This window comes from Herpailurus yagouaroundi, unplaced genomic scaffold (assembly GCF_014898765.1).
Source record: "Herpailurus yagouaroundi ecotype Mexico unplaced genomic scaffold, PumYag 181, whole genome shotgun sequence".
Classification (NCBI taxonomy): domain Eukaryota; kingdom Metazoa; phylum Chordata; class Mammalia; order Carnivora; family Felidae; genus Herpailurus; species Herpailurus yagouaroundi.
Genome location: NW_024412412.1, coordinates 35,482,178 through 35,497,567, shown reverse-complemented (window position 1 = coordinate 35,497,567; position 15,390 = coordinate 35,482,178). Strand labels below are relative to the sequence as shown.

General features: G+C 40.6%; 1 protein-coding gene across 2 annotated transcripts in view; it reads left to right on the top strand.

Moving 5' to 3' along the window:
- The first annotated feature begins 1,232 nt into the window (after window positions 1-1,232).
- PIWIL2 (piwi like RNA-mediated gene silencing 2) overlaps window positions 1,233-15,390 on the top strand; it is an 81,402-nt gene continuing 67,244 nt past the window's right edge. For both annotated transcript variants that reach the window (XM_040490307.1, XM_040490306.1), the window contains exons 1-10: window positions 1,233-2,148; window positions 4,410-4,646; window positions 6,141-6,228; window positions 6,381-6,519; window positions 7,009-7,215; window positions 7,819-7,929; window positions 11,761-11,881; window positions 12,373-12,497; window positions 13,327-13,407; window positions 13,714-13,827. In XM_040490307.1, coding sequence (XP_040346241.1) covers window positions 4,458-4,646; window positions 6,141-6,228; window positions 6,381-6,519; window positions 7,009-7,215; window positions 7,819-7,929; window positions 11,761-11,881; window positions 12,373-12,497; window positions 13,327-13,407; window positions 13,714-13,827 — 1,175 coding nt within the window. In that variant the 5' untranslated portion in view covers window positions 1,233-2,148; window positions 4,410-4,457. The remainder of the gene's footprint in view (window positions 2,149-4,409; window positions 4,647-6,140; window positions 6,229-6,380; window positions 6,520-7,008; window positions 7,216-7,818; window positions 7,930-11,760; window positions 11,882-12,372; window positions 12,498-13,326; window positions 13,408-13,713; window positions 13,828-15,390) is intronic.

Below are 15,390 nucleotides of genomic sequence, written 5' to 3'. Positions count from 1 at the left end.
CCTAAATGTGTTTTGTATGTATCTATTTTTCTTCTGAGTTCATATTTAATGACACTTTTTAATGGAACATTTGAGGCCAGGTTGAAGCTATATTTCTCCTGGGAGGATCTGTATTTACTTACACCTGAAACCCAGAGGTACTACAGACATAGGTCTACTTCCAAGTAAATCCTCCCTGTAGTTTCTAGGCCCAACAGGCAATGTAATTTTCTGCCCTTGACAATGCTGTGGCTGTGGTGACTATATTTTCTGAACAAAAATACTCTGGAAATGTGGTCAGAATGGAAGTAGTTATGAGGACAAAAGGCCAGAGTATTTGAAGTCATGATTGCCTGGGAAAATCAGATTGCAGGTAGTTATAGGGTCATCTTCATCCTGAGCTTTAGAGCCTGGCAGGGCTAAGTAGATGAATTTGGTTTTATGAAAATATCGTTGATAATTTAATTTTAAATACTTAAGACAGTATGATGTGTGTGTGCTATTTTTAATTGATATCCTACGTATGGTTAATTAACAAGTGAAGTACCCTGATGGGGAGTATAAACTCCAGGAAAGGTTGATTAGCTTTTGAAAGATTCTAAGCAGATGTCCACACTTTAGAGAGCTTCAACCATCTTTATGTCCACTCAACACTGAGACTATATAGATTTTTCTTTGGTGAAATAAGTAGTATTCATAATGTATGGATTGGCTAGAAACACTGTACAGAGGCCACCTACTCTTGCATGACAAGGAACCCTAAATATGCCCTTTGATATATTACCATTACCTTTAGTAATGGTGCTCTTGGTTTATGTTCCCAAACTGACAGCTTCAGAACATTACCTGAGAATTGTTGTTGTGAAGATCTGCTGAATCCTGCCCCTAAAATATTGTTTCCTGGGTATGGAATAAATCTTCCATGCGAAGTTTGATGAAAGTTCCCAGAAGGACAGGTAGTTGGGACTTTACCAAGGTTACAAAACAGTTTTTATTACTGTTTTTGAGTGCACTTGCTACTAAATGTTTGCATGGGCAACAAAATTCTGCCTACTATATATGTTATTAGAACATAACATTTTAACATTGCAAGGCAGAAAGGTAGTAGGGTAGAAGAACTTACAACGTTAGAACGTTAAACAAATAATATCTACAAACAGTAAAGGGGTATCTTGCAGATAGATCCCTGCTTTGTAAATCCTCCTGCTCCAATAATTTTCAAACTCTATTCTGATCTGAGAAAAAGAGGAGATTCCTTGAATGTGTGGATTAAAACAAGGTATGAAATATCTGAGGTTTGGAAAAGCCTTCTCTAGTGCTATTTCATGCAGAGTATTTGCATGTCTCAGCAGCATCAGCCAAGGTTTCTTGAAGCTTAAACCCATCCACCTTGGAAAAGCTGGGTTTAGGTAAGGGTGTAGTTATTTGCCAAAATATTTGGAGTGGGGGAGAAATCTTTATTTTTTTGAGTGAAAATATTCTGTAATTGCAAAATTAACCACCAATACTTTTATATACTTTGGAGAAAGCTTTTCTTGGCTAACAGATTCAAACATCCATAAATAATAATAGTAAGCAACATTTATTGCAGGCAATCTTGTGGTAAGTCATTTATATACATCATCCCATTAATGATGTATTTCCATACAACCCTGTGAATGGATGTTTTTATTCCTATCATATATAAAGAAAGCGAGGCACAGAGATCACGCAATCAGGTGACCTTGAGTTGGAATGTAAACTCAAGTTTACCCTTTATTCACCACCTATATTCCTATATCCTCTAACTGCGAAGGATGGGGCAAGTCACTTACATTATGGACAAATTTTTTTAACGGGAGTTGCCCACAGAACGGAGTCTAGAGCTTAGAAAAAACACACTTAATTAGGTTTACCCCTAACTTCCGGACCCCCATTTCTAGCACTTCTTTGGGGATGAACCTTCTGTAGAACGAAGCTGCTAGAAAGGGAGAGGTTCTTTTCTGAGACGAGCCAATGAGATGGCTGCATCATGTGAGTGGCACGTCGTTTAGCCAATGGGTTCAGCCCTTGAGGCCTCGCGAGAAGACCAGAAATTGGTCTGGAGCATGTGGGCCTTTTGGCGTGTCGGGGGCGTTGAGCACCGGGTTCTCCTGAAGGCCAGCAGAGCGGGGCGACGGCTGGAGATTGGTGAGTGGACGGGACGCAGGTTTGGAAGGCCAGGGAGGCGCAGCTGCTCCCGAGGCAGGCCAGGTGGGCTTTCGCTCAAGCTCCAGGTGGCGAGTGGGGGCGGGGAGGGTTTCTTTCGGCCCACTGCGGACTCTCCGCCCTCCACCCCCCAACCCCAGTCGGGAGGGGCTGTGGGTCCCCGGTGGGGCCGGGTCCTGGGCCGGGGCCAGGGCGGGGGCGGGAAGTCGTTATTTGAGGCTGGGTGTGTAGGAGGAACGCAGGACTGGAAAAGGTGGGAAGCTTGTGGCCAGAGGAGAGCGTGAAAGTTACTTAGACGGAAACGGGGAGTGGGAACCCCGACAGAGCTATTGGTTTTGGGAATAGGACTTTGTTCTGGGGTGGGAGAGTAGGGTTCGCCTTCACAGGCCTCCCTTCTGGTTAGGCCCCAAGTCATAGTTCCCCAGCCCAGAGCTCCCACCTGGAGAGTTCGGGAAGGTAGGCCTGACCTGGGGCCCGTCCCTATCGCGCCTTCTAACCATCCGGCTCTCTGCTCACTAATCAAAGGAGAAAAGTCCATACTAAGGGAGGGCATACTGTAGGAGGAGCCTGAATCCCTAGAAGTGATGATGGAGATGAGGGAAGGGCTGAGAAAGAGGAGGATTCCAGAAATCCTGTAATTGGTAGGTATTATAGCGCCTCTCAGTGTGTGCTGGTTAGACAACTGATTCTTTGGGTGCTGTTGGGAAGATGTGAGAAAGGAGGCCAGGGCAACTGAAAAGGAGTTTAAACAATTAAAGGGGAGTACTATTGTAGCCTTTAAGGAAGGGAGGCATATCCTGCCATTTTAGTTTTACATTTATAGTTTAGTTAAAAATCAAAAGTTTGTTTTTTTTGTTTTGTGGTTTTTGTTTGTTTGTTTTTTCCCGGATCCTGAACTATAACCATCTGTAGTATTGACTTAGGAATTCTGTCAGTCTTTTCTGTATGTGGATGGCCTGATTTTTTGTAGCTAATACTTAAGGCAAGTTTGCAAAAGTTAAGAGGTTTCCTTGTCAGTTAAGGGATCAGGGGTGGGTCAGGGCAATGAAGGAAGCTCTTTAAAGGAGTCCTGACTTCTATAGATTATAAAGTGATTTTGAAGAGGCTTGATGGTCCTGAGATGTGAGGAGCCAGGAAGAGTCTTATCCCTGGTTACCTGGGTGAGAAAAGAGTGTTAAATGTCACCCGTGAGACTCAACAGGTATTGCAAGCTCAAAGCAGAAGAGTCTGCATCCTAGAGACTTCAGTTCTGGTAGAGTTTGAAAGAAGAGTTTTATAGAGAAGAATTGGATAAAGATTCAGAGAAGCAACTATGGAGATCAAGGGGGAGATGGAATAGTTTATGTGAAAGTAGACTGGGAAAAAAATTACGAGTCTAGTAGAGAAAAGAGAGGCCCCAAACAAAGCAAAACCCACAACTATTTACTGACAGAATAATTTTGTGGTATGATTATGTTAACTGTGAATTTGTTCATAAACCAAAATCCTGTCCATACATAAAAAGTGCTTCCTTGTGCAATAGGTAGTTAACGCGCAGGACTGGGTTCTCTGAGAGGCTGTTTGGGTAGAAAATACAAGTACCTTTGAGGAGAGCTTGGCTTTTAAGGGCTTGCTGATGGAGAATATTCAAAATATTCTGGGCTAAATAGAGCTTTTTTTTTTTTTTAATTTTTTTTTTAACGTTTATTTATTTTTGGGACAGAGAGAGACAGAGCATGAATGGGGGAGGGGCAGAGAGAGAGGGAGACACAGAATCGGAAACAGGCTCCAGGCTCTGAGCCATCAGCCCAGAGCCTGATGCGGGGCTCGAACTCCCGGACCGCGAGATTGTGACCTGGCTGAAGTCGGACGCTTAACCGACTGCGCCACCCAGGCGCCCCATAAATAGAGCTTTTGAAGTGAACATGATACAGGAAGGAGGCTGGTTGTATTACTGGTCTGACCTAAAGAAACTATATTTCCGGGGCATCTGGGTGGCTCCATCAGTTGAGAGTTTGACTCTTGATTTCAGCTCTGGTCATGATCCCAGCATCGAGGGATTGAGCTGCATTGGGCTCCTCACTGAGCGTGGAGCCTGCTTAAAATTCTCCCTCTTTCCTCCCCCACCCTTGGCTTTTGTGTGCATGTGCTCTCTCTCTAAAACAAAAAAACCCAACTATGTTTTTAATGTTTTGTGAATCTGTCTTGAAGAAGAAGGAAAACAATTGGGAATCTTTAATCTTTATAAAATGAAATGTTGGCAGGTAATTTATCAGAATAGGATCGACACCAGTGTCCTCTGCAGCCGTTGAATGGATCCTGTCCAACCACCCTTCAGGGGCTCTTCTGTGAACCCATCTCAGTGTGTACGGATGCCTGGCTCTTGGCTACAAGCTCCTAAACCTTTGGACTCAGCGCTGGGCAGGGCAGGATCTACAGGCAGAGGCCATGTATTTGGGAAGCCAGGGGAACCAAGCCCACGGAGTGGGCCAGCACAAAGGGTAAGACCATGTCTGGATGCAGATGTAGCAGCATACAGCTTATCATCAGAGGAAATAAGAGATTTCAAAGTGCTTAGAAAACTGAAGCCCTGTATGAAAAAAAAATGGTTGGGGTTTTTTGGTTGGTTGGTTGGGTTGGGTTGGTTTTTCTTTAACAAGTAATTGCATGCCGGGCATCTGTTTCAAATCCTAAAGTTGCAAGAGTTTAGAAAAAGTGCCTCATAAAGAATGCTAAATAGAGTTGGGTAAATGCTTTAGTTCCCTAGCATCTATACATATAAATGCATATACACAAATGACAAGTTTAAAGATAATAGCTTGTTGTTCTTTTCTAAGTGTTTAGATTTTCATGCTGGGTTGGGCTCTGTGATATTAGCAGACAGTCCTGCTTCTGAGGTAATAATTGTTAGGAAAGTTTTTCCAGAAGGCTCCTTGCCCAAATCTTAAATAAAAAGATCTTCAGCCATTGCTTTTAATGTGTGTACTCTTGCATGTATATGCATTCTTAATCTCTTAATTATATAGTAATTTTAAGAGTGGTATTTGTAATTTAAAAATCTCAAAGAATAAGGAGTTAGCACATATAGGAAGAAGCTGATAAACAGTTATGACAATTTTAAGAGTTGACAGTGTCAAATGTAATATTCTGTAGGAAGAAAAATTGATGATGTTATGTTGTGTTTTTACTCAGATGACTTGCTTGAGTCTATAAGTGGCAGCTCTAACAGGTATAACAGCAGTAAACTTTCAAAACTGCTGCAAGAAAACAGCAAGTTTTGTTAGAGGTTGTTAAAAAAAACCCCACAAACTTCAGATACTTTTAAATGATCCAGTTTTTCTGAAAATATATTAACTAGTATATGTGTTTTCTCTTACCTTGGGTGTATAGGAAATAAACTAGAAGAATTGCACTCTGTTACTCTATACATCAAATCATGGGCTATAGCTGTATATATGCTTGACAGTCTAATATGACATAGTTATAAATGTCATATATAGTCACATGTAGTTATAAGTGTTTATTAAAAGTGTTTATTGGGATGCCTGGGTGGCTCAGTCCCTTAAGCATCTGATTCTTGATTTTGGCTCAAGTCATGATCTCAAAGTCATTGGATCAAGCCCTGAATTGGCCTCCATACTGAGCATGGAGTCTGCTTGGGATTCTCTCTCCCACTCCCATCCCTCCCCTCCCCCCACCATGCGTGTTCACTCTCCTGCAAAATAAATAAATAAATGTTTTCTTTTTTAAAGGGTTTATTAAATATACCTATAATTTTTTTATAAAGCATTTTTTCCTTTATGGTTGTAACATGTATAGAATTCAAAGATGATTTTTATTACATCTTCTTAAACACTTCACTATGTGCATTACAGAATGTGCATCACTTCCAGTCATTGAAATAACACTGTTACTTCATTTTAGAAATGAAATACATTCTGCATCTTAGAATAACTTTTGAAATATATCTTAGAATAACTCTACTCTTTTCATAGGAATGTGTGGATTTGGTCTCCATGTTCCGAGGACTGGGCCTTAAAACAGTGTCTCGGACCCCTCTGAAACGGGAAATGCCTCCATTAGGTATGTGAAAAACTAATTTGAAAAAAAATGTGGTGGTATGTATGTATGGTTGCTTTGTTCTTAAATTCGTACAGTTTATCTTCAGGAAAATAATTGTACTTTAAAACATCTTCAGCTCACAGTTATAGTTGGGTTTTGGCCCTTCCATTCAGGTAGAGGCATTTTAGGTCGAGGCTTGTCTACCAGTATGGTACGCAAGGACAAAGAAGAACCCCATCCCACTTTTCCGGATCCTTCAGTGCTGGCAGCTGGGGATAACAAGATGGCAGAGGCCTGTGTTGGTTGGAATAGGTAGGTAAAGTTGCCTTCTCAGGTAAGTGTCAAATTCAGATGAAATAGCTCTGTAAATCCAGAGAGAAACTCTGAAAAGGGTTGTATTATCTTATAAACAATGCATGGTTTTATATTAAAGAATGGATATTTTGCAAGAATAATTAGGAGCCACTGATGTAATCAGTCATTAGAAAAGGGTAAAAAGTAGTTCTCCACTGAGCAGTTTACAACTCCATTTGCTCTGTTAAGTTAACCTGATTGTGTGGTTCTTTAACCTGGCTGATTCTAACTTCTACCTCAGTTCTGCCATGAAAGTTGGCCCTGAGAGTCAGTATTAATAGAAATTAGCGAAATGAGTCATGTAGGTGTATTGGATCTGGAGAGAATCCCAAGGTTGGGTCCCTGTTGCTGACTCCTCCAGGAAAAGAATGTAGACTTGGAGGAATCATTTAGATGGGTTGTAGACGGTCAAGAAAATCCTGATTTGTTCTCTTTTCAATGTTTCAGAATGCTTGGAAGAGGGAATTCGGATATGTCTTTATTCCCTTTGGGAAGAGCAGCTGGTGGTATAGGCAGAGGAGTATACAAGGCTCCTGCTACTCTCAGCTTGACTTCTCGGGATCCTGCCCAGCTGTCATCACCACCACCTCTGCCCCCATCCTCACCACACTCTCTGGATCACCCTCTACTTGGGACTGTAGAACACAAGGGAAAGTAAGTCCGGAGCACTGCCTTCTCTGCTTGGCATTGGTGTGGGGAGAGGCCTTCTCATAATATTGTAAACACTGTTTTCTGTTGTATCTAAGCTCCTTTGTGGGTGGTAGCTACTGGAAGGTTGTTTGTTGTGTTTCTTGGTTTTTTTTTTGCCAGTGGGGGGAATGACAAGAGGTGGGACAATTCCTGATGAAGTAAAATGGGTGGATGGTATAGATAGCATGTACCAGAGAGTGATTCAAGTGATTTTTCATTCTCTTCTCAATTCAGGCACAGCAGTTCTTTGTCACATTGAAGATAAGGAAGTCATCTAGGAAAGATATTGCAGCAGTTTATCTTAGTGGAACTAATTTTTGTGTTCTTAGTTATCTGGCCTAGATTATTCCATTTATATTACTGGAGCAAAGGAGGTGAACTTGCCTCTCTAATTAGAGATTGGTAAGAATTTAGCTTCTAGCCTTCAAAGCTTGCTTTTGTGTGTCTTGTGTAAGCTAAGTGTAAAATATTATTTCCCTCAATGTTTTTTTATTTCTTTTTATTTATTTTCTTGTGGTATGGGCTTGCACTTTTGGGTATATATGCATGCTTTTGTTTATTTTTCAGAGAGCTTTTTGTGAAGCAAGGATCAAAAGGTACACCTCAATCTTTGGGATTGAATCTTATAAAAATACAGTGTCATAATGAAGCAGTCTATCAATATCATGTGACTTTCAGGTATTCACAGCTTTTTTCTCTGTATTCACTTCTTAGCATTAATGAAATAGTTTTCCTGGAAAAACTGAATATTTTTCTGTGTGTTTCATAATGAACTTCTGCCTACAATAATGCAGAAACTCTGGTCTTTGCATTAAATTTAAGGTTAACGTTATTTATATTTAGCTATGTTGCCATTTTAGATTTTATTATTTTTGTTTTACCATTTTATGCGCCTGTAAGGTGGATTTTCTGTGAAGTTAATGAAGCTTAAGTGCAGGGCCTTTTACTTGCATAGACCCCTTCCATAATCTTTTAACTTATTTTGTATCTATTATTTTGTATTCCTTGTCTTAAGGAGAGACCCCTCTCCCCCAGTGGCGTGAGACCCACATCTCACAAAACGCAGATCCTCCTTGCAATAAGTCTCCTACCATGATGGCTCTCCAGTGACAGTCTACGACAAAATCTGAGAGTGAGGGGTGCCTGGGTGGCTCAGTCACTTGAGTGTCCAACTTTGGCTCAGGTTATAATCTCACTGTTCGTGGGTTTAAGTCCCATATGGGGCTTGCTGCTGTCAGCGCAGAGCCCGCTTCAGATCCTCTGTCCCCTTTCTCTCTGCCCCTCCCCCACTTACACTCTCTCAAAAATGAATAGACATTTAAAAAAAATCTAAGAGTGAGAAAATCAGAGAGAATAACTTTACTATTATGTCAGTAACTTCAGGGTTTCTCGTTCTTAAAAATTAAGATTTCATTTTAGTTTGTGTTCTCTTTTAAAATCTCAGGAAACTTATTAGCTGGAGGTTATTGCTGGAATTGTGAAAATGAGTGTTTTGGAGTATCTTTGGGGAGAAAATAGGAAAATGGAAGACTGAATTTTTGAAGCACAGCTGCTAATTGGTACAAGAGGAATACATAGAGTGTAAGAGAGAAGAAAGGAACAGTTAGGAGGAAATACCCTGAAGATAGATTATAAAGACCAAAGGAAGGGCTCCTTTGAAATTTTTTTTTTTTAACGTTTATTTATTTTTGAGACAGAGAGAGACAGAGCATGAATGGGGGAGGGTCAGAGAGAGGGAGACACAGAATCCGAAGCAGGCTCCAGGCTCTGAGCTATCAGCACAGAGCCTGACGCGGGGCTCAAACTCACGGACCTCGAGATCATGACCCAAGCTGAAGTCGGCCGCTTAATTGACTGAGCCACCCAGGCGCCCCAAGGAAGGGCTCCTTTGAATGAGAAGGAGGTGGTTGACTTTGGCCACAGTAAAAAAAGTTAACTGAATTTACTTTCAAGAGCACCCTTGTTGATTTCCTAGTAGCTTTGTTAGAGTTATGGAGAAAAAACTAGACTAAAAGAACCAAGGAGGGGCACCTGGGTGGCTCAGTTGGTTAAGCATCCGCTTCAGCTCAGGTCATGATCTCACAGTTTGTGAGTTCAAGCCCCCAGTCGGGCTCTTTGCTTTTAGCACAGAGCCTGCTTCAAATCTTCTGTCCTTCTCTCTCTGCCCTTCCCCAACTTGTTCTCTTTCTCTCTCTAAACAAACTAAATAAAACTTAAAAAAAAAAAAAAAAAAGAACCAAGGAGAGCGTAGGCCATGAGAAACAGCCACTAAATTGGCCATTTATTTAAAAAGTATGTAAGAGGAATGAGAAATGGAAGGATAATTAAAGAGAGTACCAGGATGATTGCTTTAAAGCTGAGCACGTTACACATGAAGAGAAGGAACTAAAAAAAGAGGGTAAAATTGAACCCCTGAGAAGGGAGGGTAGTGGGAATGTCCCTGCTCTGGAATGTAAGGGAAAGGAATGAGCATTAACAAGAGGAAAGAACCCTTTCTGTGGAAATGGGTTGACAAATGTTCATGATGCAGAAAGGAGTATGAGTCCTCACAGGTCTCTGCATTGACTGACAGTGAAAAAGACATGGATTTTATAAATTTTAAGATTGTAGATCTGGACCTTTGAAGCTGCAATATGAAGAGGATGCCAGGCCATGAAGAGGATACTCAGAAGATGTATTCTAGTGGAGTGGTCATCCTGTGGCTTCCTTGTATTATGTGAAGGGAGTCCAGAAAGACAATTTTAAGTGTTGTGTTCAGGACATAGTGCCTTTCATATATATGAATTTTTTTTTAGAGAAGCGTTTTGAAATGTGATGTTAGCATGTGCGTGTTTAGTTTTGGGGACAGCTATGTTCAATTACCACTTGACGTTTTTATTTTTATTTAAAAAATTTGTTTTAACGTTTCTTTTTTTTTCTTGAAATTTTTTCTTAATGTTTATTTTCTTTTTGAGAGAGACAGAATACGAGTGGGTTAGGGGCAGAGAGAGAGGGAGACACAGAATCCGAAGCAGGCTCCAGGCTCCGAGCTGTCAGCACAGCACAGAGCCCGACGCACGGCTCGAACTCATGAGCTGTGAGATCATGACCTGAGCCGAAGTCGGTCGCTCAACCTACTGAGCCACCCAGGTGCCCCTTAACATTTATTTCTTTTTGAGAGACAGAGAAAGAGCACAAGCAGCAGAAGGGCAGAGAGGGAGGGAGACACAGAATCTGAAGCAGGCTCCAGGCACCGAGCTGTCAGCACAGAGCCCAGTGTAGGTCTTGAACTCACGAACTGTGAGATCATGACCTGAGCCGAAGTTGGATGTTTAACTGACTGAGCCACCCAGGAGCCCCCAATTTTTGAATCTTTCATCATGTACTTGAACATACTTCACCCTTTTAAGCCTTGGATTTGTTTAAATTTTGCAGTTAGATAAGAGATGGTGTGTTACTGAGATGAAATGGGACAGTCATTGTACCAAAGTAGCTACTGGAGCTTTTCAAAGCTGTAAGATTTGTGACAATGAATCAATAAAGTGTAGAAATTGCCACAAGTGAAAAAAGTAAAATTTTTTTATTATTTATTTTTGTTAATTTTGGAGTGCAAGTGGGGGAGAGGGGCAGAAAGAGAGAGAGAATCCCAGGCAGGTTTCACGCTCAGTGCGGAGCCAGACTTGGGGCTGGATCCCATGACCCCAGGTTCATGACCTGAGCGGAAATCATGAGTTACATGCTCAACTGACTGAGCCACCCAGGCACCCCATAAAATCATGTTTTTAAAAAGTTCTTTTTATTTTTATTTATTTATTTTTTCAACGTTTATTTATTTTTGGGACAGAGAGAGACAGAGCATGAACGGGGGAGGGGCAGAGAGAGAGGGAGACACAGAATCGGAAACAGGCTCAGGCTCCGAGCCATCAGCCCAGAGCCTGACACGGGGCTCGAACTCCTGGACCGCGAGATCGTGACCTGGCTGAAGTCGGACGCTTGACCGACTGCGCCACCCAGGCACCCCTAAAAAGTTCTTTTTAAAGTGTGTATCTCTGCAGGTTCTAGAGCAGGGATTGGCAAACTATGACTGGCCTGCAGGGCAAATCTGGCCCACCATCTATTTTATAATAAAGTTTTACTGGAACATAACCAGGCTCATTGGTGTACATACCATTTGTGGTGTTTAGGTACGTGTTGGTCAAGTTGAGTAGCTATACCAGAGACCATGTGGCCTGTAAAACCTAAAATATTTGCTATCAGGTCCTTTAATGAAAAAGTTTTCTGTCTGTCTTTTCTAAAATCTGGAAGAACATATGCTGACATGCTAAGGCAGTTGTCTTTGGGTAGTGGGTTTTTTTTCTGTGGGCAGGTATTCTTGGGTTGAAGTTCCTTTTGTAGTCAGGTAAACTGTATTTGAATTTTTCATACGACCACTAGATGGAGCAGTAGTTACAACTGACTGGTTCTTAACAAACCTATTTAGTAAAGGTTGCCATTTGAGCAAATTGAAGTAAAATCCTTTTTGTTTTCTAGCCCCAATGTGGAGTGCAAAAGCATGAGGTTTGGCATGCTGAAGGACCATCAAGCTGTCACCGGCAACGTTACTGCTTTTGATGGATCCATTCTCTATCTGCCTGTTAAACTTCAGAAACAAGTGAGACCAAATAGGAAATGTATTTTGGAATGAAACCTAAGAGAGTTCTGGTGTTTTGAGTGGTAGGAAGTCATAGACATCCTGACGTTTGAGTTGTTCTTTCCTATTCTTAGAGGGAAGACAGACTTCTCCATAACAACGAAATGTCAAACTAAGCCACTTTTTCATCTGAGTTCTCCAAGAAGTCCCTTCTTAAATAAGAGGAGTGGTTTGAAGCCTGTGAACTCAGTGATAGGAAATGGTTTAAGATTTCAGATGGAAAGGGATCTATTGCTAGTCAGTTCTCCATTACATTTCTCTTACCAAATCTTTTCTTAAATCCTTGTTGTCATGCTATGATTTTGTTCAGTGTGGACAGCAAGGTGAGGGGAAAGTGGAAAATATAGTTAAGATATTTTAGTGTTTTCTAGAACACATTTGATGAGATTAGGGCTTGGTAGTTTTGTCTTTTTTTTTTTTTTTTTTTTAACTTGCATATATTTATTTGTTAGGTCCTTGAGTTAAAAAGTCAAAGGAAAACTGATGATGCAGAGATCAGCATTAAGATTCAATTGACAAAGATCCTGGAGCCCTGTTCTGACTTGTGCATTCCCTTCTACAATGTTGTTTTCCGTCGGTGAGAAAACAGCTTATTTTCTTTAATCACAGTCTTGTGTTTGTAACAGTGCTCTTCAAGAAGCTTGGATGGTATTATATACCACAGTTCCTATAGAGATGAGTTTGGAAACATTTAATAAATAAATGGATGGTATTGAGGCTAACTTATTCAAAAATTATGTCAAGTGATTAGGCAGATTTGGGTATAATGAAGGTCAGTAGCAGGATGGGTTGCTTGGAATCATTCAGGAACTTTAAAAGTAGATGTTTATATTGCGTAATTTAATGGTGTTACTGACGGGGCTATTCAAAGTGGTAGTGCACAAAAATTTTTGCTGGAAGAATTTTTTCTAGGTCCCTTGAATTTTTGGATACAGACAGTTCATATGTTTTTAACTTTATAAGATCCAAATTTTCATAAAACTTATTCCTGCACCACCTCTTTTTAAATGAAACACAGAACCTGATTTCTAACTAATAAGCTGAACTACCAGGACAAACATAACTTCCTATGCCAGAGTGATCTTTACAAACAGAAATTGACTCTCTTGCATTCTTTTTAGTTAATTGTGAAAAATAATGTAAATGGAACTTGGGAAATCAACTCAGTTTTTGGTTACCTAGTAACTAAGACAAGCTGTTGTCAGTTGTATGTACTCCAGGGTAAATGCTTTGATAATTTTTCTTTTTCGTTTGGCAAGGGTGTTCTCAGCATAAAAGCTATATTGTGCAAAGGACACCAACATTTTTGGCATTTCAGGCTTTAAAAGGAAAATATAACTAAGAGTAATAGAGCTTAATTTTTTTTCATTCTTCTCTAGAAGACCCATTTTTGCTCTTTATTTCAGGGTAATGAAACTTCTAGATATGAAGCTTGTAGGGAGAAACTTTTATGACCCTACAAGTGCTATGGTTCTACAGCAGCACAGGTCAGTGGTGTTTTTCTCTTCCTTACTTTTGAATGTTCTGGAAAGAAATTTTTCATTGTGATTACCATATTTAGTACAGAAATCTCAACAGTATTTTATGATTGTGAATACAATTTATCAGTTAAATCTATTCCACAATTTAGTTTTTTTAGTAAGTTCACAATGATGTTGATTTAATTTGATTTGTGGTGCTTTTTCCATTGTTATTAGGGAGGCGGGTGGTATTTACTCACTTGTTTCAAATGGGGCAGGGAAGTATCTGTGGCCCTTTTAGAACCCTAAGATAAAACTCACCTGTCTCTTCAGGTTGCAGATCTGGCCAGGCTATGCAGCTAGTATCCGAAGAACAGATGGAGGTCTTTTTCTGCTAGCTGATGTCTCCCATAAGGTCATTCGGAATGATTCAGTGCTGGATGTCATGTGAGTGAATGGTGGGATCAACTTTTAACAAGCTAACAATTTTCTGAAAAGTTTAATAATAGCTGGTAATAAATACAGATTGGCCATTGTTCTCTTTGGGTTTTAAATTGTACAACTGATTAAGGGTACTGAATATATGTGCTCTATTGATAAGTCTTGCTGAGGTAGGTATTACTTGCTGTACTTTGAGGAGGAATTGTATTTAATGCTCTGGTTAAGAAGGCTTGGTTTAAAACATTCACACCCTGAGGTACCTGGGTGGCTCAGTCGGTTAAGCGTTAAGCATGTGACTTTGGCTCAGGTCGTGATCTCATGGCTCACGAGTTCAAGCTCTGCTTCCAGCTCTGTGCTGAAAGCTCAGAGCCTGGAGCCTGCTTTGTATTCTGTATCGCTCGCTCTCTCTGCCCATTCCCCACTCGTGTGTGCATGCGCGCTCTCTTTCTCTCCCTCTCTCTCAAAAATAAATAAACGTTAAGAAAAAGTTAAAAAAAAAACACACTGACACCCTGGATTTTGTTTAAATGTGCTACTATAGTGAATCATTTACTATAGTAAATATAGACGTGTACAATTTGTAATGGCTTCACGAAATCTCATAGATTAAACCTGCGTTCATCGCGGAGTCTTTAAGGCTATGTACTTAGAAGTGGAATCACTTAATGAAAGGGCTGAACATTATAGAAACTTGATAAATATTTCTATAATAAAAATACTTAAATGTACGTTGACAAATTACCCTCTAGAAGACGTTAGTTCATTTTTTTCACCATCTGTGTACAACTACTGGGTGTTATCAGGCTTATAAATCTTTGCTTATCTGATAAATTGATTGATTCATTCAATATGCATTTGAGCTCCAATTACATACCAGAGCCTTGAGATGTATCAGTTAACATAACAAAGATCCCTCTTCTCATGGAGTTTACATTGTAGTCAGGTAAGTGAATTGTATAGCGTGCTGGAAGTGTTGAGAGCTTTGGAAGGAAGAAAAAGAACACAGGGTAGGAGAGATGGGAGTACCAGGGGTGGGATGGGGTAGGTTGGAGAGCTGTAATTTTAAATAGAGTGGTCAAGTTTGTTTGTGCCAATACTTGCAGGAGATGAGGGATTTAGGCAGGTGAATATATGCTCGAAAGGACTTGTTGTCAGAGAGACAGCTAGGATAAAGTCCTTTAAAAGACAGAAATATGCCTCGCTCATTCAGGGAGTGGCAGGAAACCCAGGGTGGCTAGAGCAGAGCAAGTAAAAGAGTGGTGGGAGGAAGGGGAAGATGGAGGAAATGACAGTATAGGAAGGCTACTGTAAGGATTTTATCTTTTACTTTGAGTGAAGTGCAGGACTTGTGGCTGGAGTGACATGATGTGGCTTGAGTTGTAAAATGATCCCTCCCATTGCTGCGCGGAGGAGAGACTTTTAAAAGGGTAGGGATAGAAGTGGGGTGACCAATCAGGAGTCTCAGTGGCGACATGAAGATGGCAGCAGTGGAGGTGGTGAGAAGTGGTTGACTCCTGGTTTCGTGTGTGTGTGTGTGTGTGTGTGTGTGTGTGTGTGTGTGTGTGTGTG